Source organism: Nicotiana tomentosiformis, chromosome 5 (genome assembly GCF_000390325.3).
Source record: "Nicotiana tomentosiformis chromosome 5, ASM39032v3, whole genome shotgun sequence".
Taxonomy (NCBI): domain Eukaryota; kingdom Viridiplantae; phylum Streptophyta; class Magnoliopsida; order Solanales; family Solanaceae; genus Nicotiana; species Nicotiana tomentosiformis.
The window spans coordinates 4,304,741-4,330,602 of NC_090816.1; the positions used below are offsets into that span (position 1 = coordinate 4,304,741).

A 25,862-nucleotide genomic window follows, 5' to 3' on the forward strand; every position below is an offset into this window, starting at 1 on the left:
TCGATCGAGGATGGCATTTCAATCGAGGGGTATCTTCATAGAGACCCGAACGAATTCCGAGATGGGGGCATCGAGCTCGGGCGTTCGAATCGACCGAGGTAACATCGACCGATACAGGTCCCGAACATCGATGCCCAAAAGTGATCGCCTAGCTCGAAACCAAGGCCGGGGTTCCGATCCGATACCGAGCTCGAGTCGGTATCGAGTTCACAGACAAAAAGCTGTTACAACCGCACCAAGGGAGAGAATCTCTGCGGGAATTAAGGAGGAGACACACCATCATGGGTCCTCCACTAGTAATATTTATTCCATCATGTTGCTATAGATAAAGTAGTGATCCTTGGCTATAAAAGGCAGGAGAGTTTGTAATAGAAGGGATCTCTTTGGCTATTATTAAGAATTTTATTGTGTTTATCTTTCTAAAGCTCGCCAAATATCTTTGTTCATCATCTTCTATTTTTGCACCATAAATACGTGTATTGTTATTTTCAGATCAAAGGAATCTACTTGCCCTTAGAACCATACATAAATTTAACGTTATTCGATTTTTCGGGGAAATAGTTTGGCGCCCACCGTGGGGCTAAGGATAACAAGTGATTATTTGATACAAATATACAGCACACTCCAGCTTACAGCTTCATGTCGGCAATGGCTCTGCCAATCGACCTCGAAGCCGGCCTTCAGGATGAAACCAACAACTTGGTGCCCGTGGCCGAAAGGCTACCCAACAACATCAATGAGGCTCGAATAGAGGAACCCGAAATTCGAGCCGAAGTGCCAGTAGATATCAATTCACGAATAGCTCTAGAAGTGAATCAACGTTCCGAGCAGGAAAGAAACGTTCAGGGTGGCGCTCGACACATAGCCCGAGACACCCACAGCACGGGGGAAATCGGGGTCAGTTTGCGCATGATTTTCAAAATGCTACAAGCCCAACAAGTAGCGATAGCTCAGTTGCAAAGCCAAACTCATATGCGAAGTAATCCAAACTCCAATCCACTTCTTCGAGAAGTAACCCCCAGAACGGAGCCCGACACAGTGAAACCGAACGAGCGAAAATCAGGAACCGCTCCTGAAATTGCTAAACTGCTCGAGGAACTCACAAAGCGAGTCGAAGCCAACGACAAAAAATTCAAAACATATGATGCTAGGATCGATCAGATCCCGGGGGCTCCGCCCATGATGAAAGGGCTGGATTCGAAGAAATTCATACAAAAGCCTTTTCCATCGAGCGCAGCCCCGAAACCGATCCCAAAAAAGTTCTGTATGCCCGTAATTCCCAAATATAACGGTACGACCGATCCTAACAAACATCTCACCTCCTATACATGTGCCATCAAAGGCAACGATTTGGAAGACGATGAGATCGAGTCCGTATTATTGAAAAAGTTCGGAGAGACCCTCGCAAAAGGAGCAATGATCTGGTATCACAACTTGCCACCGGATTCTATCGATTCTTTTGCCATGTTAACAGATTCGTTCGTAAAAGCACATGCTGGTGCCGTAAAGGTCGCACCGAGGAAATCGGATCTATTCAAAGTAAAACAAAGGGGTGACGAAATACTGAGGGAATTCGTATCCCGGTTTCAAATGGAACGCATGGATTTGCCACCAGTCACAGATGACTGGGCCGTACAAGCTTTCACCCAAGAGTTGAACGGACTGAGTTCGACAGCATCACGACGGTTGAAACAAAGCTTGATCGAATACCCTGCAATAACTTGGGCGGATATACATAATCTGTATCAGTCGAAAATCAGGGTCGAAGATGATCAATTGGGATTCCCGTATGAACCCACACGTCAGAACCGCGCAACCACTAAAATTCTGAAAGAAACCAACAGAGAACAAAGGTCAAACAGAGACCGATATCAACCGTACGTCACAGATCGGGTGAACCACGGTTCGGCGCATGAGACAGTTAGGAATAACCACAGATATGATCGGGGGCAAAATTCTCGGGGACTTATGAGCAAGAGAGGTTTTGATAAATAGGCCGATCCTATAGAAGTTCCTCGATTATCGGAATATAACTTCAACTTCGATACATCCGCCATCGTATCGGCCATCGGACGCATCAAAGATACCCGATGGTCTCGACCCATGCAGACCGATCCGACCCAAAGGAATCCCAATCAAATATGCGAGTATCATGGCACCCATGGTCACAAAACGGAAGAATGCAGACAATTAAGAGAGGAAGTAGCCCGCTTGTTTAACAAAGGGCACCTCAGGGAATTTTTGAGTGATAGGGCAAAGAACCATTTTAAAAACAAGGACTTCAGCAAGCAAAACGAAGAAGAAGAGCCACAACACATCATTCACATGATCATCGGCGGCGTCGATACCCCTCAGGGACCTATGCTCAAACGCGCTAAAATGTCGATTGTGAGGGAAAAGCGATCTCGAATTCAAGATTACACTCCCTCAGGGACTTTATCGTTCAATGATGAAGATGCAGAGGGAATCATCCAACCCCATAATGATGCACTGGTAATATCCGTACTCATGAATAAAATTAAAATTAAGCGTGTGTTAATTGATCCAGGTAGCTCGGCCAATATCATCAGATCGAAGGTCGTAAAATAGCTCGGCCTACAACATCGGGTCGTATCCGCAACTTTGATTTTAAACGGATTCAATATGGCATGCGAAACCACCAAAGGCGAGATAACCCTACCAATAAACGTCGCCGGAACAATTCAGGAAACAAATTTTCACGTGATCGAAGGCGATATGAGATATAACGCCCTTTTCGGAAGGCCGTGGATCCACAACATGAGAGCTGTACCTTCGACCCTACACCAGGTCCTCAAATTCCCAACACTGACAGGTGTCAAAATAGTGTACGGAGAACAACTAGCCGCAAAGGAAATGTTCTCCATCGAGGAAGCAAAACCAATAAAGGAAATGCCAGTGAATGGATCGGGTTCAAAAGGAGGCACAGTCGAAGACCGGAACGCCAAATAGAAACCAAAGACATCGGCCCTGACCCAGCAAGATAAACACAGCATCGAAGAAGATAGTGATCAGTGGATCCCTCGATCCTTCGTGACCCCCGATGACTCCGATGCCACCGAATCAACTATTGAGTAATTGGAGCAAATCATTTTGATCGATCACTGACCCGAACGAAAGGTATACCTGGGAAGGGGTTTAAGACCCGAACTCAGGAAGAAAATCATTCAATTTCTTATCGATAACATCGATTGCTTTGCTTGGTCCCATTTAGATATAACAGGAATCCCACCGGACATAACGACACATCGACTAAGTGTGTCCCCTAGATTCAGACCGGTGAAGCAAAAAGAAGACCCCAATCGGAGGTGAAGCACGCATTCATAAAATATGAGGTAACTAAACTGCTCAAAATAGGATCCATTAGAGAGGTAAAATACCTCGAATGGTTGTCCAATGTGGTCGTAGTGCCTAAAAAGGAAAACAAACTTAGAATGTGTATAGATTACAAGGACTTGAACAAAGCATGCCCAAAGGATTCTTATCCACTGCCCAACATCGATCACTTGATCGATGCCACGGCCGGCCACGAGATCCTTACTTTTCTCGATGCCTATTCCGGGTATAATCAAATCCAGATGAACCCGTAAGACCAGGAAAAGACTTCGTTTGTGACCAGATACGGAACATATTGTTATAACGTAATGCTCTTCGGGCTAAAAAATGCAGGAGCTACTTATCAACGCCTAGTAAATAGAATGTTCGAAGAACAAATAGGTAAATCAATGGAAGTCTATATTGATGACATGTTAGTCAAGTCCCTGCGCGCAGAGGACCATTTGACCCATTTGTAGGAAACGTTCGATATTCTGAGGAAATACAACATGAGGCTCAACCCCGAAAAATGTTCTTTCGGAGTCAGCTCGGGTAAGTTCCTCGGCTTCATGGTGTCAAATCAGGGAATCGAGATTAACCCAGATAAAATCAAGGCCATCGAAGACATTACCATCATGAACAGCGTGAAAGCTGTCCAAAGGTTAACAAAAAGAATAGCAGCCTTAGGCCGATTCATTTCGAGATCATCAGATCGAAGCCACAAATTTTTATCTCTACTCAAAAAGAAGAACGACTTCGCTTGGACACCGGAATGCCAACTAGCGTTACAAGAACTGAAACGATATCTATCGAACCCACCACTGCTGCATACTCCAAAATCCGACGAAAAACTTTACCTGTACTTGGCAGTATCAGAAGTCGCCATAAGCAGTGTCCTGGTTCGAGAAGAGGAAGGTACGCAATTTCCTGTTTACTATGTAAGTCGGACATTGGGGGAAGCGCCTTGGAAAAATTGGCGCTTGCGCTGGTTAGCGCCTCTAGGAAATTACGACCGTACTTCCAATGCCACCCCATATGCGTATTAACCACCTGCCCACTTCGTAATATTTTGCATAGGCCTGAACTATCGGGCCGATTGGCCAAATGGGCCATCGAACTCAGCGGGTACGATATCGAATATCGACCACGAACAGCCATCAAGTCTCAAATTTTAGCAGACTTCATGGCCAATTTCATGCCGACCCTCGTACCCGCAGTCGAAAAGAACTACTGTTAAAATCAAATTTATCAACGAGGGCATGGATCCTCTTTACGGACGGAGCTTCGAACGTAAAGGGATCCGGGCTAGGCATAGTTTTAAAATGTTCCGGGGGTAACATTATTAGGCAAGCTATTAAAACTATCAGGTTAACTAACAACGAGGCCGAGTATGAAGCCATAATTGCAGGTCTCGAGCTAGCTAGAAATCTGGGAGCGGAGGTCGTTGAGGCCAATTGCGACTCTTTGCTAGTGGTGAGTCAAGTAAACAAAACCTTCGAAGTCCGAGAAGGCAGAATGCAAAGGTATTTGGACAAACTACTTGTCAATTTGAACCATTTCAAACAATGGAGTCTACGACATGTTCCACGAGAACAGAATAACGAGGCCGATGCGCTTGCTAATTTGGGATCATCGGTCGAGGTGAATGATTTGAACTCGGAAACTGTCGTTCAACTTTCAAGATCTGTAATCGAAGAAGGGCACGCCGAAATAAATTCTACTAGCTTAACCTGGGATTGGAGAAACAACTATATTGAATACTTAAAAGACAGAAAGCTCCCTTCAGACCACAAAGAGTCCAGGACCCTTAGAACCAAAGCTGCTCGATTCACTTTGGCTGCGGACGGAACGTTATATCGAAGAATATTCGATGGACCGATGGCGGTATGCATAAGTCCGGGAGATACCAATTACATCCTCCGGGAAGTACACGAGGGCACTTGCGGCAATCACTCCGGTGCTGACATGTTAGTTCGAAAAGTGATCAGAGCAGGGTATTATTGGATCGATATGGGCCAAGACGCAAAAGAATTTGTTCGTAAATGCTATAAATGTCAAAGGTTTGCTCCAATGATCCATCAGCCCGGAGAACAACTTCACCCGGTCCTATCGCCATGGCCATTCATGAAATGGGGAATGGACATCATCGGCCCCCTACCATCAACCCCAGGTAAAGCCAGATTTATTTTGTTTGTGACTGACTATTTTTCTAAATGGGTTGAAGCGCAGGCGTTCGAGAAAGTAAGAGAAAAAGAGGTTATCGACTTTTTGTAGGATCATATCATATGCCGATTCGAGATACCATCGGAAATATTATGTGATAATAGGAAGAAATTCATTGGCAGCAAAATCACAAAATTCTTCGAAGACCACAAAATAAGAAGGATACTAGCAACCCCATACCATCCTAGTAGAAACGGACAAGCCGAATCAACAAACAAAACTATTCTTCAAAATCTGAAAAAAAGATTGAACGACGCTAAGGGAAAATGGAGAGAAATCCTGCCCGAAATCCTTTGGGCATACCGAACAACATCGAAATCTAGTACAGGGGCGACCCCATTCTCCTTAGTATATGGCTCTGAAGCATTGATACCAGTCGAAGTCGGAGAGCCTAGTCCCAGATTTCGATTCATGACGGAAGAATCGAATAACGAGGCTATGAACACTAGCCTTGAATTATCGGACGAAGGACGAGAAGCTGCCCTCATCCGGTTGGCCGCACAAAAGCAACGAATCGAAAGGTATTACAATCGAAGAACTAAACTTTGCCACTTCAAGCCAGGGGACTTGGTGTTAAGGAAAGTCACCATCAATACTCGAAATCCAAACGAAGGAAAACTAGGACCAAATTGGGAAGGACCGTATCAGGTGCTCGAGCACTTTGGGAAAGGATCGTACAGGCTCGGCATCATAAACGGCAAACAGCTATCAAGCAGTTGGAATGTATCACATCTAAAATGGTACTACTGCTAAGGTCGGACCTTATTCAACTGTCCCGTACAGAAGTTCGAACAAAGAACAGAAGTATTCTTTTACTCAAGAGCACGAGTTGCACTCTTTTTTCCTTAGACCGGCTTTTTCCCAAATGGGTTATTTGCGGCAAGGTTTTTAATGAGGCAACCATCGATCGTGCTGCGCTTTCAAAATAGTATCCGAGGCTTTTCGACCCTTAGCCCGAACGGCCTCGAATACCGGGGGGAGGGGGGGCACCAGGGCCTCAAATACATTGAGTTTAGACGCAACAAAGACTTCTCACAACAATAGAGGAAAAATTGTTAGAGCCAAAGTGGTCAAAATAAACCATGCTCATATTAGATTGCACCTTGAGATTTATTATGCAACCAGAATTAACAATCACTCGAATATTAAGCCTACGGGCTTCCACATTATCTCGAGTTTGAAATAATCATTCGAATATTAAGCCTACGGGCTACCACGTTATCTCGAGTTCAAAATAATCACTCGAATATTAAGCCTACGGGCTACTCCTATATCAAGTTCGAAATACTCAGTCGACCGTCGAGCATACGGGTTACTTTAACATCGAGTTCGAAATAATCACTCGAATATTAAGCCTACGGGCTTCCACATTATCTCAAGTTTGAAATAATCATTCGAATATTAAGCCTACGGGCTACCACATTATCTCGAGTTCAAAATAATTACTCGAATATTAAGCCTACGGGCTACTCCTATATCAAGTTCGAAATACTCAGTCGACCATCGAGCCTACGGGCTGCCAAGTTCAAACAAGGACCCATTCGAATTTGAAACATTAAAAAAGCTATGTTTACTCAGAGTTTACGTTAAATCATCGACTCAACAAGAAAAATCGACCTTGTTATATATATATATATACAAAATTGCCTACGTAATTAATTTACAGGTAATGAGAATTAGACTCTAAGCTTCTGGGCTGGGGTCTTCCTCACCCTCGGACCCGCTTTTGCTACCATCATCGTTATCATCGTCATCATCATCAGAAGCCAAGGCTTCAGCTTCTGCTTCAAGCTCTTTTGCCTTTTTTACCTCTTCGGTAAGATCGAAACCTCGAGCATGAATCTCCTTGAGGGTCTCCCTCCGAGATCTACACTTAACAAGTTCGGCAACCCAATGAGCTCGAGCATCGGCAATCTTCGCCGCTTCCCGGGCCTCCACCTGAGCGGCCTCAGCATCAGCTCGATATACAGCAATAGACTTATCCGCCAAAACTTTCGACGACTCGGCCTCCGCCTTAGCCTCTGCAAGTCGTATCTCAAGTTCATCGATTTTCTTAGTCTGAACCGACACCTTTTGCTTGACGTTTCGAAGCTGAACATCGGCTGATAATAACTTTGTTAAGATGGTTTCTTTCTCCACTACCAGGCGGTCAATAGTCTCCTTCCACTGGTTGCATTCGGCCCGGATTTGATCGACCTCCTCTCGAAGTAGCCTGATCCTCTCGATCATTTGCTGCAATTGAGACAACGGATGGTTAACTTCCACAGTCGAGTCGAATCCATACTTTAATAGAACAAGGCTCACCTGTTGATCGAGCTCGACCCTTTCTTCACGAACCTTAGCCAAATCCGCTTGAAGATCCTTTATAGCCTCCTCCTTTTTGCTACAAAGAAGCTGAAGGTCATCTCTTTCACCTAGGACCTTCCGGAGTTCGGCCTCACACTGGCTAAAATCAACTCGAAACCTACCGATGGCCTGCATGGTTAGAAACTGTCATCAACTCGAAAGCTCACCGATATCGGAACCGCCAAGTATGAAAAAGAACAAAGAAGACAAGTACGGAAGAATCATTACCCGAGTAATAAAACGCTGAGCTTCCTCTAACAAAAGAGAAGCATCACCGATATCGGAACTGTCATCAACACCAGTAAAACAATCCTTAAAAGGATCCGCTGCACCTGAGCCAGTGCCAATATCGGGAGTCTTCAGCTCTCGAGCCTCCTTCAACGCCTCCTCAGAAAAAGACAGAAGGGAAGGTGAATGACCCATTGCCATTGCCCCGAGCAAATCACTCGGAGTACTCCGATCGAGACTTAGGACTTCGGAACCAACCCTGATGGGCACGGCCGCCATCGGCTCAGCAGCTCTAACAACCTCGACTGCCCCCGTAGGTCGGACTACCAAAGCCGAAGAGTTATCTTCTTCTTCTTCCTCCCTCAGTCGGTGGACCGAGTCGATCGAAAGGGCAATAATTTTTCTCCTCACCGTTCGAGTTTTGGGCTTAGGGTCCTCCGACCGAGAGGAAGCCCTTTGTTTCTTTTCTTTTACCTGTTCCGGGACCGGGGGCTTATTGCCTTCATCACCGCTCAAAGGCCGCAGAACGGCATCCCTAGTTACACCTATATACAAGGGAAAAATCGATAACAAAATAAACGCAGAATATACCTCGAGGAAAACAGGAACCAAACCTCACCATGATTCTTGGCCTCCCATCTACCTTTAGCCAAATCACGCCAAGCGCGCTCGGCATAGGATGAAGTCGAGGCTAACTTTCGAACCCAATCCTCGAGGTCAGGCACAGCTTGTGGCATCCAAGGTGCAGCTGGACATCAGAAAATAATATTAGCAAACACGGAAAAAGACACGAAAAGCAAACACGGATCACTTACGGTCGAAGTTCCATTTTTCAGGAAACGACATCTTTTCCTCTGGGATAAGATCACAAGTCCTCACTCGAACATATCAACCCATCCAGCCTCGATCCTTATCTTCATCGATGCTCGACATCAAGGCCTTTGATGCCCGACGACATAGCCTAATAAGTCCACGATAAATCTGAGGCCGATACAGTCGTATAAGGTGGCTCAGAGAAAAATCCAACCCTCCGGCTTTGATAGAGAAGAAACGCAATAAGATGACTATACGCCATAAGGAAGGATGAATTTGGCCGAGGGTGACCTGATATCTCCTGCAGAAATCAAAAGTCACGGGATCAACAGCTCCCAATGTAAAGGGATAGGTGTAAACACTTAGAAATCCCTCCACATAGGTAGTGACGCTCTCATCGGAGGAGGAGATTTGTAACACAACCTCAGAACCCCAGCCGCAGTCTTTCCTGACGGCCTCGAGGTGAACCTCCGCTATAGAGCACATATACATCGATACGTGCTCACACCGACCCGGAACGGACGAAGGATTCTCCACCTTAAAATCAGCTTTTAAAATACACGGGCCGGAAATATAATCCTGTACAGACGACTCGGTCGGCGCCTTATCGTCACACGGCCGTGAGGAAGAAGCTTTCTCCTTGTGAGGTACGATTTTTGAAGTTTTCGCTATTAATACGAGAAGAAAAAGTCGCAAAGAAAGGTGAAAGAGGGGACAACACTGAAACCCTGGTATAAGCGGCACTAAAGCAACGAAATAAGAGAAACTAATCAAAGAGAATTTGGGAAAAGAGGAAGCACAAAAGTGGAAAAAATTATATGTGAAAACCATTTATAAGGCATGGCGATTCGTTTCAAGCGGTGGCCGACCACCGACTGACAAGCATTAAATACCTCAATAAAACCAAATCGATGGGATAGTTATCACGCACGTCATAGTCAAAGCCGATAGAAACGTCATTATCGATTCGGTCGAACCTTAGGAAAATCACATCGTTTCTCGTCATCTCCTTTTCAAGAAACGAGGGGGCTATCTGTATACGGTTAAAACCGATCCTCGGTCATGAAGATCGATCGAGGATGGCATTTCAATCGAGGGGTATCTTCATAGAGACCCCGAACGAATTTCGAGATGGGGGCGTCGAGCTCGGGCGTTCGAATCGACCGAGGTAACAACGACCGATACAGGTCCCGAACATCGATGCCCAAAAGTGATCGCCTAGCTCGAAACCAAGGCCGGGGTTCCGATCCGATACCGAGCTCGAGTCGGTATCGAGTTCACAGATAAAAAGCTGTTACAACCGCACCAAGGGAGAGAATCTCTGCGGGAATTAAGGAGGAGACATACCATCATGGGTTCTCCACTAGTAATATTTATTCCATCATGTTGCTATAGATAAAGTAGTGATCCTTGGCTATAAAAGGCAGGAGAGTTTGTAATAGAAGGGATCTCTTTGGCTATTATTAAGAATTTCATTGTGTTTATTTTTCTAAAGCTCGCCAAATATCTTTGTTCATCATCTTCTATTTTTGCACCATAAATACGTGTATTGTTATTTTCAGATCAAAGGAATCTACTTGCCCTTAGAACCATACATAAATTCAACGTTATCCGATTTTTCGGGTAAACAAATAGGTTAGGTGTTTATGTTTATACAGAGTTATATGTCATTGAAAAAAAAAGGTAACTTACAAACTGCTCAAATAAAATTCTGGAACTTTATGCAATAATTTGGAAGAGAAAAGAAGAAAAACAAGAATGGAAAGAAGAACAAGAAGAAAGGATAGAATTTATTTGAATTTCACAACATGAATCATACTTCATTTTTGTTGGACATGCTTCATGATGTTTTTCAATGAAATATAAGTTCCACATATGGAAACACAAGTACCCAAAATTAAAATCATCCCAATAAATATAACTTCTATTCCAAAATTCCTTGAGTAAGGCATCTTGATCTTGAGATAGCAGAGGCATGGGAACAATATAGACACACTAACGCCCAAAAATCCGCCTATAAACGTCATGACATATCCAAAAAATGGAACTGCTAATGCGACAATAATTGTGCTGATGACCAAAACGGTTCTGATGAAGTAGCTCATAGGTTTACTTTTGCGGAAAGGAAATATATCTTCGATTGCTGTTGCAATTGGTGAGACAACAAGAGTGTACTTAGTTATTGGATTTATTAATGTTGTGTATATTGCGATTTTCGAACTAATTTTTCTAGTCGGGAAATTTAAGGTCACTTGACATCAAATTTTCTCCATACATTAAGTAACCCATAGTTGCCATTGATCCATAAGTGATAGTGCTTAGTATAAAGCACAAGAGCAGAACTTGTTGACAACAAAAAGAAAGGGGAATGAGGCAAACTGTTTTTGAAGTTGGATTAAACAAATCTCCATGCTCTAGTAAGAGGATATAAAAGAAAATATAGTAGGAGTAATTTAAGTGGGGGTTTGGACATAAGAATTGTAAAATTCCAAAATAGGGGGAAAATCTTTTTTAAGTGAAAATGGTATTTGAAATTTAGAGTTGTGTTTGGACATGCATATAATTTTGGGTTATTTTTGAAGTTTTGTGAGTGATTTGAGTGAAAATTTTGAAATACAGCTTTTTGGAGTTTTTCAAATTTTCGAAAATTTTCAAAATGAATCTTCAAGTGAAAATTGGAAATTTAATGAACAAACGTTGATTTCGAAAAAAAAAAATTGTTTGGAAAAAAGAGAAAAAATTTTTATGTCCAAAAAAGAGTAAGGCAACCTTTAGTCCTTGGCCATTGTCATGCGCCTCTTTCATACCATGCCCATACATAGCCCTCTTGCAGCACGCTTCCATTTCGAAGTAGTGCAGTGTCGCCCACACTTGCACCTTTAGGCCAACGGACCCTTGCTTGCATGGCTGAACCAAAGCCATGCTCACAAGTCGACACATGATGCCCCTATGACAGGTGCGTCAAGTATCCAATCGGCGTGGAGGTCTCTTTCCAACACTCGGCAGCCCGCGGGGCTGGCCGTTCCACAATAGCAGCCTCCACTGCCCTTTTGATGCCCAACGCAGGCCCTAAGGCGTTGCGCAGCCCATACGAGTTCCCAAACTCGTATGGATACCTTTGACACTCCCTTGAGTCATCTAGGCAGGCCCTTGGGGTTCACCCCCAAGGCAGCTCGTTCTATACGGCTCGGTGGCAGCACGTATGGGGGAGGCAGGTCGGAGCTTTCAGCACCTATACCCCCCTTATATATGCTTAAAATTAAAAAGCCCAAGTTGCCCGAGTAGACTGCTCTACGTCAGACCATCAGAAGGCTCCTTTCTTACCAGTTCTTGGCCGAAATTACAACCCCAAATTCTGAGTTGTAACATCGGACTTGTACTATGGTCTGTTTATGTACAATAAGAATGCAATGGAGCAGTTGGAAAGGTTTGGCAAGGCTTTTGAGGATTTGAAAAAGGAGTTATTATCATAAAGGGATCATATCAGTGGAGATTACTGAGCAACCAACAAGCAGCAGAACCTCTTGACCCAACTTCCTACCATAATTTTGACTTGGTACGTAGTTTAAGAAAAAAAAAAGATTTTTGAAACTGATGGTATTAAAAGTTTAAGGGATAAAAGCTTTGCGGGGCCATAACATTTGTGTGGTTATAAAAGCTTCTCATTAAGGGTAAAATGAAGAGTTTAAAGTTGAATTATTTGCAATTATACAAATGTGTCATTCTTTTTGGAACAGACTAATAAGAAAAATATGTCATTTAAATTGAAAGCAAGGGAGTAATTAAAGAGAAACAAAAAAAAAATAAAAAATAAAAATATATATATATATATATATATATTTGAAAAGGTGCATAAATAGAGCCTACTATTGGACTATTGGACTGAAGAGCGAAGATTCAAGGACTACTTCACAGGAATGAAAATCACGAACAACATATGATATAATATAAATATATATAAATTGTAAGTTGTATGTATTTTGGTATGGAATTGGTATTCACTATTGTTTTTCGATTGAATACATGTGTTGCACCTTAAGCTTGCCCAATTTCTTCATTTGACACCTAAACTAAGAACTGTAACTATTGAACTTGCGAATACCAAATATTTTTAAGAAACATAAATCAAATACCATAACAAATACTAAATTTTTTAGTGTTGGTTCAATAATTAGGTATATACCAAATTATGCACACCCTTAAAAATGACAATGCGGTTTGTATACACAAAAATGATTTAATTAAAAGTTTTAGATGGAGTAGCTGCCAAAAGTTATTGTTTAGGAGTCAAAATTGAATATTTTTAGCGGTAACATGACGATTACATGTGAAAGGAGCCCAGACCACAGCAGGACCTAATTTATTTGAAGTACACAGCATGAATCATACTTTATTTTTGATAGATATGACCTATATGTTTTTCAATGAAACTTAAGTGCCATATATGGCAACAGAATAACCCAAAACTAAAATCACCCCAGTAAACATAAATTATATCCCAAAACTTCTGGAGTAGGGCTTCCTGATCTTGAGGCAGTAGACGCATGGGAACAACATAAACAGACAAATGCTCGTAAATGCGCCTATAAATGTCATAATATATTCGAAAAAGGGAACGACTAATGCAATAATAACTGTGCTAATGATCAAAATAATTCTGACGAAGTAGCTCATAGTTTGAGTCTTGCAGCAAGGAATTGTATCTTCAGTTGTCGTTGCGATTAGTGCGATAATAAGAGTGTAATTGGTTATTGGACTAATTAGTGTCGTGTATATTACAATCATCGAACTCACTTTTTCGGTGAGGAGATCTAGGATTACTTCAACATTAAATTTTAATCGTGCATCAATTACCCCATTGTTGTCATTGATCCATAAGCGATGATGCTTAGTAAAAAGCACAAAAGTAGAACATGTTGAAAATAAAAAGAAAAGGGGATTGGGGAAAGCTATTAAATTAAAGCCGAATAAATTATCTTTATGTGTATTGAGACAAGAGCGGTTCAACAAAACTGGTGGCTTAGAGTCAAACCTTAATAAGAGGTCTTAAGTAAATTTAATAAATTAAGCGTCTGTGTGCGCCGCACGTGCATCTTGTGCGTCACTCGTGCATCCCATGTCAATAAATAAATAACTATTTTATAAAAATCACATATATTTGTTATAACATGAGCAATACTAAAAAGTAGAAGGAATAGAGTTCCGGCATTTCAAATCATAACAAACTTAAAGTGTAGTCAATTGTTTCTTCTTGAGGTTTTGTAAAGTGTTTGTATTATCAAGTCATTTGTGATCGGTTTCACCGTAATGTAGGGATAAAACTAACTTAAAATCAATGTTTATACTAATTCAATGACTATAGAATTTAACTTATACTATGTGTTGAGGGGTCTATATAGAAATAAGGGAGTCAATTATTTTCTATGTACTTCAGTTATTTCCACTGAGCATGTCTTAAGATCACTTCCAATCCAAAGTCTTAAGATGAACACATTATTCGTTGATGTTTTGTCCGTCAAAGAATACCCAAAGAGTGATTTTCTTCGAGTTTTACCCACTCATTTTGATATACTTTGCCCTCATCCTATGTTTGGACCAGACAGTGGTAAAGATAGTCGGAAAGATTTAGCCTTTGTATTTGATATAGTCCGTACAGGTGAAGGCGAATCAAGAAAGGCAAGGGTTAATAAGTTGCTTAATATATTTGAGAAATAAGGGTGTAGGTTGGTTGGTACCAATGGCATGTGCTGAGCATGATAGGACCCCAAACTAAAGTCACCCTAATAAATAACAGTTCTATCCCAAAAGTCTTTGACGAAGGCTTATTGATCTTGAGGTAGTAGAGGCATAGAAACAAAATAGAAACTCTAATACCCGTAAATAAACCTAAAAATATAATAACATATTCGAAAAATAAAATGGCTACTACAATAATAACTATGTTGATGATCAAAACGATTCTGGTGAAGCAGCTTATAGGTGCACTCTTGTGAAAAGAAAATATATCTTAAATGATTGTTGCAATTGGTAAGACAAGCATGCTTGATTATTGGATTGATTAGTATCGTGTATATTGCAATCTTCAAACTAATATTTCTAGATGGGGATATTGAAAGTTACTTATAAGATCAAATTTTGTCCTTAATGTACTTGTGAATCAATGACAACGATTCAGAGAGAAGTAAAAAAAATGAAAAATTTCGCTCTGACACCAATTTGAAAGGATCTAAAGTAATAAAGAATAATATATTCAGAAGCTCATAAATTTCTTACTCCCTATGTTTTAAAAAGATTGTCACTATTTCTTTATTAGTCTGTTTTAAAAAAATTGACACATTTCAATATTTGCTAAATAGCAAGCATTTACAGCCACACAAATGCTATGACAGATTTAAGACCACAAGTTTCAAAAATTTTATAGCTTATGGCTTATTTAAAATCATATATCTCGAAAGTCTTCCCCTTTTTACTAAAGTTTATGGCAGTCAAGCTAGGACAATCTTTTGGAAATGGACGGAGTAATACTTTTCACAACTTCACACATGAAATAGCTAAAATGCCCTCCATCCCTATATATTTATAATAGTATATAACCCAGTTTGACTCTCCAAATATCCAAATACTAGCTAGTTTATATACTGCATTTTGACATATTTATGAAAAAGAAAGATATATACTTTCAATTTTAAAAAACTGGTAAAGAGATCATGCAAAATAAGTGCTTTAATTGACAATTAACTGAACTTCAATCAAAATAAAAAATAAAACTTATATATTTTCTCGTTCTTTCGGGTGAATTTCAAAAATAGTCAGATTTACAAGTGGTAATTGAAAATAGCCATAATTTCAAAAGTAATCGAAATTTAGCCATTTTTCATGTAAAGATAAATCTGAACGAAAATATTGTTCAAAATTAAAAAATTATTCCAGCATAATATACTTGAGTTCGAATTTTTTACATGCCAACTTCCAGCATAATATACTGGTCAAGCATAATATGTTGGACGTTCATACACATGTGCTCCAATCTTCAGTATATTATGCTGGAACTTTCTGTGTGCTGGAGTTGCAGCATAATATGCTGGAAGTTCATACAAAGGTGCACCAATCTCTAGTATATTATGCTGGAACTTTTCGTGTTGCAGCAAAATAGTGGCTATTTTTTAATGACTTTATAAACGCTGACTATTTTTTAATTACCGGTCTGAAAACTTACTAGCCATATTTTTACCGTTCTTTCCTTTGACACGCAAAGAGAGTCAAACATTACTGTTTTTTGGCCAAGCCCAACTACGAAGCATCACCAAACTAGACCCATCTCTCCCTTACTTCCCGTACTTGTTTTAGGAACCGCGATTTCATGGTTGGTCCTGTAATTGAGATTCTATTTATGACACTTTAGGACATTATAAAAAAAAAAAAAATACAAGTTAGCCTATACAATCATATATTAATAGATTAGTAAAACTCATAAATAAGTACGTGATTTATATTTTATAAGAAAAATAGAAATCTTGACGTAGTATGGGTTAAGTATTGTTTTTTTCAGGCTGTATTCCCTATAGTATTTGACTATATGATTCATAGGTAAAATTTTAATTTTAAATTTTTTGCCTTTTTCCCTTTTTATATACTAAGTTAACCTAGTGTATTAGTGGTCAATGTCATGAATCGGATTAATTGGGTTCAAATATCCATGGAGTTAAGCAATCACTTTCTTATAAACACAAAAGAAACTTTTGTGAGGGGCATAGAATTTTAGCTAAACACTATTTCCTATCTCTTAGACATATTTGGCTAAAGTTCAACACTTCTCACAAGTTTCTTTTATGTTTATAAGAAATTGATTGGCCTAATTCTACGCACGTGCCTCTCATGTGACCTGACTAATCTGGATTATGACAGTCTAATTTAAGAATAGTGTATACGGTTAAAACCGATCCTCGATCATGAAGATCGATCGAGGATGGCATTTCAATCGAGGGGTATCTTCATAGAGACCCGAACGAATTCCGAGATGGGGGCATCGAGCTCGGGCGTTCGAATCGACCGAGGTAACATCGACCGATACAGGTCCCGAACATCGATGCCCAAAAGTGATCGCCTAGCTCGAAACCAAGGCCGGGGTTCCGATCCGATACCGAGCTCGAGTCGGTATCGAGTTCACAGACAAAAAGCTGTTACAACCGCACCAAGGGAGAGAATCTTTGCGGGAATTAAGGAGGAGACACACCATCATGGGTCCTCCACTAGTAATATTTATTCCATCATGTTGCTATAGATAAAATAGTGATCCTTGGCTATAAAAGGCAGGAGAGTTTGTAATAGAAGGGATCTCTTTGGCTATTATTAAGAATTTCATTGTGTTTATCTTTCTAAAGCTCGCCAAATATCTTTGTTCATCATCTTCTATTTTTGCACCATAAATACGTGTATTGTTATTTTCAGATCAAAGGAATCTACTTGCCCTTAGAACCATACATAAATTTAACGTTATTCGATTTTTCGGGTAAATAGTTTGGCGCCCACCGTGGGGCTAAGGATAACAAGTGATTATTTGATACAAATATACAGCACACTCCAGCTTACAGCTTCATGTCGGCAATGGCTCTGCCAATCGACCTCGAAGCCGGCCTTCAGGATGAAACCAACAACTTGGTGCCCGTGGCCGAAAGGCTACCCAACAACATCAACGAGGCTCGAATAGAGGAACCCGAAATTCGAGCCGAAGTGCCAGTAGATATCAATTCACGAATAGCTCTAGAAGTGAATCAACGTTCCGAGCAGGAAAGAAGCGTTCAGGGTGGCGCTCGACCCATAGCCCGAGACACCCACAGCACGGGGGAAATCGGGGTCAGTTTGCGCATGATTTTCAAAATGCTACAAGCCCAACAAGTAGCGATAGCTCAGTTGCAGAGCCAAACTCATATGCGAAGTAATCCAAACTCCAATCCACTTCTTCGAGAAGTAACCCCCAGAACGGAGCCCGACACAGTGAAACCGAACGAGCGAAAATCAGGAACCGCTCCTGAAATTGCTAAACTGCTCGAGGAACTCACAAAGCGAGTCGAAGCCAACGACAAAAAATTCAAAACATATGATGCTAGGATCGATCAGATCCCGGGGGCTCCGCCCATGATGAAAGGGCTGGATTCGAAGAAATTCATACAAAAGCCTTTTCCATCGAGCACAGCCCCGAAACCGATCCCAAAAAAGTTCTGTATGCCCGTAATTCCCAAATATAACGGTACGACCGATCCTAACGAACATCTCACCTCCTATACATGTGCCATTAAAGGCAATGATTTGGAAGACGATGAGATCGAGTCCGTATTATTGAAAAAGTTCGGAGAGACCCTCACAAAAGGAGCAATGATCTGGTATCACAACTTGCCACCGGATTCTATCGATTCTTTTGCCATGTTAACAGATTCGTTCGTAAAAGCACATGCTGGTGCCGTAAAGGTCGCACCGAGGAAATCAGATCTATTCAAAGTAAAACAAAAGGGTGACGAAATACTGAGGGAATTCGTATCCCGGTTTCAAATGGAACGCATGGATTTGCCACCAGTCATAGATGACTGGGCCGTACAAGCTTTCACCCAAGAGTTGAACGGACTGAGTTCGACAGCATCACGACGGTTGAAACAAAGCTTGATCGAATACCCTACAATAACTTGGGCGGATATACACAATCTGTATCAGTCGAAAATCAGGGTCGAAGATGATCAATTGGGATTCCCGTATGAACCCACACGTCAGAACCGCGCAACTACTAAAATTCTGAAAGAAACCAACAGAGAAAAAAGGTCAAACAGAGACCGATATCAACCGTACGTCACAGATCGGGTGAACCACGGTTCGGCGCATGAGACAGTTAGGAATAACCACAGATATGATTGGGGGCAAAATTCTCGGGGACTTATGAGCAAGAGAGGTTTTGATAAATAGGCCGATCCTATAGAAGTTCCTCGATTATCGGAATATAACTTCAACATCGATACATCCGCCATCGTATCGGCCATCGGACGCATCAAAGATACCCGATGGCCTCGACCCATGCAGACCGATCCGACCCAAAGGAATCCCAATCAAATATGCGAGTATCATGGCACCCATGGTCACAAAATGGAAGAATGCAAACAATTAAGAGAGGAAGTAGCCCGCTTGTTTAACAAAGGGCACCTCAGGGAATTTTTGAGTGATAGGGCAAAGAACCATTTTAAAAACAAGGACTTCAGCAAGCAAAACGAAGAAGAAGAGCCACAACACATCATTCACATGATCATCGGCGGCGTCGATACCCCTCAGGGACCTATGCTCAAACGCGCTAAAACGTCGATTGTGAGGGAAAAGCGATCTCGAATTCAAGATTACACTCCCTCAGGGACTTTATCGTTCAATGATGAAGATGCAGAGGGAATCATCCAACCCCATAACGATGCACTGGTAATATCCGTACTCATGAATAAAATTAAAATTAAGCGTGTGTTAATTGATCCAGGTAGCTCGGCCAATATCATCAGATCGAAGGTCGTAAAATAGCTCGGCCTACAAAATCGGGTCGTATCCGCAACTTTGATTTTAAACGGATTCAATATGGCATGCGAAACCACCAAAGGCGAGATAACCCTACCAATAAACGTCGCCGGAACAATTCAGGAAATAAATTTTCACGTGATCGAAGGCGATATGAGATATAACGCCCTTTTCGGAAGGCCGTGGATCCACAACATGAGAGCTGTACCTTCGACCCTACACCAGGTCCTCAAATTCCCAACACTGACAGGTGTCAAAATAGTGTACGGAGAACAACTAGCCGCAAAGGAAATGTTCTCCATCGAGGAAGCAAAACCAATAAAGGAAATGCCAGTGAATGGATCGGGTTCAAAAGGAGGCACAGTCGAAGACCGGAACGCCAAATAGAAACCAAAGACATCGGCCCTGACCCAGCAAGATAAACACAGCATCGAAGAAGATAGTGATCAGTGGATCCCTCGATCCTTCGTGACCCCCGATGACTCCGATGCCACCGAATCAACTATTGAGGAATTGGAGCAAATCATTTTGATCGATCACTGGCCCGAACGAAAGGTATACCTGGGAAGGGGTTTAAGACCCGAACTCAGGAAGAAAATCATTCAATTTCTTATCGATAACATCGATTGCTTTGCTTGGTCCCATTTAGATATAACAGGAATCCCACCGGACATAACGACACATCGACTAAGTGTGTCCCCTAGATTCAGACCGGTGAAGCAAAAAGAAGACCCCAATCGGAGGTGAAGCACGCATTCATAAAATATGAGGTAACTAAACTGCTCAAAATAGGATCCATTAGAGAGGTAAAATACCCCGAATGGTTGTCCAATGTGGTCGTAGTGCCTAAAAAGGAAAACAAACTTAGAATGTGTATAGATTACAAGGACTTGAACAAAGCATGCCCAAAGGATTCTTATCCACTGCCCAACATCGATCACTTGATCGATGCCACGGCCGGCCACGAGATCCTTACTTTTCTCGATGCCTATTCCGGGTATAATCAAATCCAGATGAACCCGTAAGACCAGGAAAAGACTTCGTTTGTGACCAGATACGGAACATATTGTTATAACGTAATGCTCTTCGGGCTAAAAAATGCAGGAGCTACTTATCAACGCCTAGTAAATAGAATGTTCGAAGAACAAATAGGTAAATCAATGGAAGTCTATATTGATGACATGTTAGTCAAGTCCCTGCGCGCAGAGGACCATTTGACCCATTTGCAGGAAACGTTCGATATTCTGAGGAAATACAACATGAGGCTCAACCCCGAAAAATGTGCTTTCGGAGTCGGCTCGGGTAAGTTCCTCGGCTTCATGGTGTCAAATCAGGGAATCGAGATTAACCCAGACAAAATCAAGGCCATCGAAGACATTACCATCATGAACAGCGTGAAAGCTGTCCAAAGGTTAACAAAAAGAATAGCAGCCTTAGGCCGATTCATTTCGAGATCATCAGATCGAAGCCACAAATTTTTCTCTCTACTCAAAAAGAAGAACGACTTCGCTTGGACACCGGAATGCTAACTAGCGTTACAAGAACTGAAACGATATCTATCGAACCCACCACTGCTGCATACTCCAAAATCCGACGAAAAACTTTACCTGTACTTGGCAGTATCAGAAGTCGCCATAAGCAGTGTCCTGGTTCGAGAAGAGGAAGGTACGCAATTTCCTGTTTACTATGTAAGTCGGACCTTGGGGGAAGCGGAAACTAGATACCCGCACTTGGAAAAATTGGCGCTTGCGCTGGTTAGCGCCTCTAGGAAATTACGACCGTACTTCCAATGCCACCCCATATGCGTATTAACCACCTGCCCACTTCGTAATATTTTGCATAGGCCTGAACTATCGGGCCGATTGGCCAAATGGGCCATCGAACTCAGCGGGTACGATATCGAATATCGACCACGAACAGCCATCAAGTCTCAAATTTTAGCAGACTTCATGGCCAATTTCATGCCGACCCTCGTACCCGCAGTCGAAAAGAACTACTGTTAAAATCAAATTTATCAACGAGGGCATGGATCCTCTTTACGGACGGAGCTTCGAACGTAAAGGGATCCGGGCTAGGCATAGTTTTAAAATGTCCCGGGGGTAACATTATTAGGCAAGCTATTAAAACTATCAGGTTAACTAACAACGAGGCCGAGTATGAAGCCATAATTGCAGGTCTCGAGCTAGCTAGAAATCTGGGAGCGGAGGTCGTTGAGGCCAATTGCGACTCTTTGCTAGTGGTGAGTCAAGTAAACAAAACCTTCGAAGTCCGAGAAGGCAGAATGCAAAGGTATTTGGACAAACTACTTGTCAATTTGAACCATTTCAAACAATGGAGTCTACGACATGTTCCACGAGAACAGAATAACGAGGCCGATGCGCTTGCTAATTTGGGATCATCGATCGAGGTGAATGATTTGAACTCGGAAACTGTCGTTCAACTTTCAAGATCTGTAATCGAAGAAGGGCACGCCGAAATAAATTCTACTAGCTTAACCTGGGATTGGAGAAACAACTATATTGAATACTTAAAAGACGGAAAGCTCCCTTCAGACCACAAAGAGTCCAGGACCCTTAGAACCAAAGCTGCTCGATTCACTTTGGCTGCGGACGGAACGTTATATCGAAGAACATTCGATGGACCGATGGCGGTATGCATAGGTCCGGGAGATACCAATTACATCCTCCGGGAAGTACACGAGGGCACTTGCGGCAATCACTCCGGTGCTGACATGTTAGTTCGAAAAGTGATCAGAGCAGGGTATTATTGGATCGATATGGGCAAAGACGCAAAAGAATTTGTTCGTAAATGCTATAAATGTCAAAGGTTTGCTCCAATGATCCATCAGCCCGGAGAACAACTTCACTCGGTCCTATCGCCATGGCCATTCATGAAATGGGGAATGGACATCATCGGCCCCCTACCATCAACCCCAGGTAAAGCCAGATTTATTTTGTTTGTGACTGACTATTTTTCTAAATGGGTTGAAGCGCAGGCGTTCGAGAAAGTAAGAGAAAAAGAGGTTATCGACTTTTTGTAAGATCATATCATATGCCGATTCGGGATACCATCCGAAATATTATGTGATAATAGGAAGCAATTCATTGGCAGCAAAATCACAAAATTCTTCGAAGACCATAAAATAAGAAGGATACTAGCAACCCCATACCACCCTAGTAGAAACGGACAAGCCGAATCAACAAACAAAACTGTTCTTCAAAATCTGAAAAAAAGATTGAACGACGCTAAGGGAAAATGGAGAGAAATCCTGCCCGAAATCCTTTGGGCATACCGAACAACATCGAAATCTAGTACAGGGGCGACCCCATTCTCCTTAGTATATGGCTCTGAAGCATTGATACCAGTCGAAGTCGGAGAGCCTAGTCCCAGATTTCGATTCATGACGGAAGAATCGAATAATGAGGCTATGAACACTAGCCTTGAATTATCGGACGAAGGACGAGAAGCTGCCCTCATCCGGTTGGCCGCACAAAAGCAACGAATCGAAAGGTATTACAATCGAAGAACTAAACTTTGCCACTTCAAGCCAGGGGACTTGGTGTTAAGGAAAGTCACCATCAATACTCGAAATCCAAACGAAGGAAAACTAGGACCAAATTGGGAAGGACCGTATCAGGTGCTCGAGCACTTTGGGAAAGGATCGTACAGGCTCGGCATCATAAACGGCAAACAGCTATCAAGCAGTTGGAATGTATCACATCTAAAATGGTACTACTGCTAAGGTCGGACCTTATTCAACTGTCCCGTACAGAAGTTCGAACAAAGAACAGAAGTATTCTTTTACTCAAGAGCACGAGTTGCACTCTTTTTTCCTTAGACCGGCTTTTTCCCAAATGGGTTATTTGCGGCAAGGTTTTTAATGAGGCAACCATCGATCGTGCTGCGCTTTCAAAATAGTATCCGAGGCTTTTCGACCCTTAGCCCGAACGGCCTCGAATACCGGGGGGAGGGGGGGCACCAGGGCCTCAAATACATTGAGTTTAGACGCAACAAAGACTTCTCACAACAATAGAGGAAAAATTGTTAGAGCCAAAATGGTCAAAATAAACCATGCTCATATTAGATTGCACCTTGAGATTTATTATGCAACCAGAATTAACAATCACTCGAATATTAAGCCTACGGGCTTCCACATTATCTCGAGTTTGAAATAATCATTCGAATATTAAGCCTACGGGCGACCACATTATCTCGAGTTCAAAATAATCACTCGAATATTAAGCCTACGGGCTACTCCTATATCAAGTTCGAAATACTCAGTCGACCGTCGAGCCTACGGGTTACTTTAACATCGAGTTCGAAATAATCACTCGAATATTAAGCCTACGGGCTTCCACATTATCTCAAGTTTGAAATAATCATTCGAATATTAAGCCTACGGGCTACCACATTATCTCGAGTTCAAAATAATTACTCGAATATTAAGCCTACGGGCTACTCCTATATCAAGTTCGAATTACTCAGTCGACCATCAAGCCTACGGGCTGCCAAGTTCAAACAAGGACCCAATCGAATTTGAAACATTAAAAAAGCTACGTTTACTCAGAGTTTACGTTAAATCATCGACTCAACAAGAAAAATCAACCTTGTTATATATATATATATATATATATATATATATATATACAAAATTGCCTACGTAATTAATTTACAGGTAATGAGAATTAGACTCTAAGCTTCTGGGCTGGGGTCTTCCTCACCCTCGGACCCGCTTTTGCTACCATCATCGTTATCATCGTCATCATCATCAGAAGCCAAGGCTTCAGCTTCTGCTTCAAGCTCTTTTGCCTTTTTTACCTCTTCGGTAAGATCGAAACCTCGAGCATGAATCTCCTTGAGGGTCTCCCTCCGAGATCTACACTTAACAAGTTCGGCAACCCAATGAGCTCGAGCATCGGCAATCTTCGCCGCTTCCCGGGCCTCCACCTGAGCGGCCTCAGCATCAGCTCGATATACAGCAATAGACTTATCCGCCAAAACTTTCGACGACTCGGCCTCTGCCTTAGCCTCAGCAAGTCGTATCTCAAGTTCATCGATTTTCTTAGTCTGAACCGACACCTTTTGCTTGACGTTTCGAAGCTGAACGTCGGCTGATAATAACTTTGTTAAGATGGTTTCTTCCTCCACTGCCAGGCGGTCAATAGTCTCCTTCCACTGGTTGCATTCGGCCCGGATTTGATCGACCTCCTCTCGAAGTAGCCTGATCCTCTCGATCATTTGCTGCAACTGAGACAACGGATGGTTAACTTCCACAGTCGAGTCGAATCCATACTTTAATAGAACAAGGCTCACCTGTTGATCGAGCTCGACCCTTTCTTCACGAACCTTAGCCAAATCTGCTTGAAGATCCTTTATAGCCTCCTCCTTTTTGCTACAAAGAAGCTGAAGGTCATCTCTTTCACCTAGGACCTTCCGGAGTTCGGCCTCACACTGGCTAAAATCAACTCGAAACCTACCGATGGCCTGCATGGTTAGAAACTGTCATCAACTCGAAAGCTCACCGATATCGGAACCGCCAAGTATGAAAAAGAACAAAGAAGCCAAGTACGGAAGAATCATTACCCGAGTAATAAAACGCTGAGCTTCCTCTAACAAAAGAGAAGCATCACCGATATCGGAACTGTTATCAACACCGGTAAAACAATCCTTAAAAGGATCCGCTGCACCTGAGCCAGTGCCAATATCGGGAGTCTTCAGCTCTCGAGCCTCCTTCAACGCCTCCTCAGAAAAAGACAGAAGGGAAGGTGAATGACCCATTGCCATTGCCCCGAGCAAATCACTCGGAGTACTCCGATCGAGACTTAGGACTTCGGAACCAACCCTGATGGGCACGGCCGCCATCGGCTCAGCAGCTCTAACAACCTCGACTGCCTCCGTAGGTCGGACTACCAAAGCCGAAGAGTTATCTTCTTCTTCTTCCTCCCTCAGTCGATGGACCGAGTCGATCGAAAGGACAATAATTTTTCTCCTCACCGTTCGAGTTTTGGGCTTAGGGTCCTCCGACCGAGAGGAAGCCCTTTGTTTCTTTTCTTTTACCTGTTCCGGGACCGGGGGCTTATTGCCTTCATCACCGCTCAAAGGCCGCAGAACGGCATCCCTAGTTACACCTATATACAAGGGAAAAATCGATAACGAAATGAACGCAGAATATACCTCGAGGAAAACAGGAACCAAACCTCACTATGATTCTTGGCCTCCCATCTACCTTTAGCCAAATCACGCCAAGCGCGCTCGGCATAGGATGAAGTCGAGGCTAACTTTCGAACCCAATCCTCGAGGTCAGGCACAGCTTGTGGCATCCAAGGTGCAGCTGAACATCAGAAAATAATATTAGCAAACACGGAAAAAGACACGAAAAG

General features: G+C 42.3%; 1 protein-coding gene across 1 annotated transcript in view; it reads right to left on the minus strand.

Moving 5' to 3' along the window:
- The window catches only part of LOC138891855 (uncharacterized), an 80,280-nt gene that overhangs the window by 53,910 nt on the left and 508 nt on the right, over positions 1 to 25,862 (minus strand). Inside the window, exons 2-7 of the mRNA XM_070175538.1 lie at positions 25,709 to 25,813; positions 25,066 to 25,610; positions 24,363 to 24,966; positions 8,774 to 8,878; positions 8,131 to 8,675; positions 7,428 to 8,031 (exon numbers count right to left, since the gene is read on the minus strand). Coding sequence (XP_070031639.1) covers positions 7,428 to 8,031; positions 8,131 to 8,675; positions 8,774 to 8,878; positions 24,363 to 24,966; positions 25,066 to 25,610; positions 25,709 to 25,813 — 2,508 coding nt within the window. The remainder of the gene's footprint in view (positions 1 to 7,427; positions 8,032 to 8,130; positions 8,676 to 8,773; positions 8,879 to 24,362; positions 24,967 to 25,065; positions 25,611 to 25,708; positions 25,814 to 25,862) is intronic.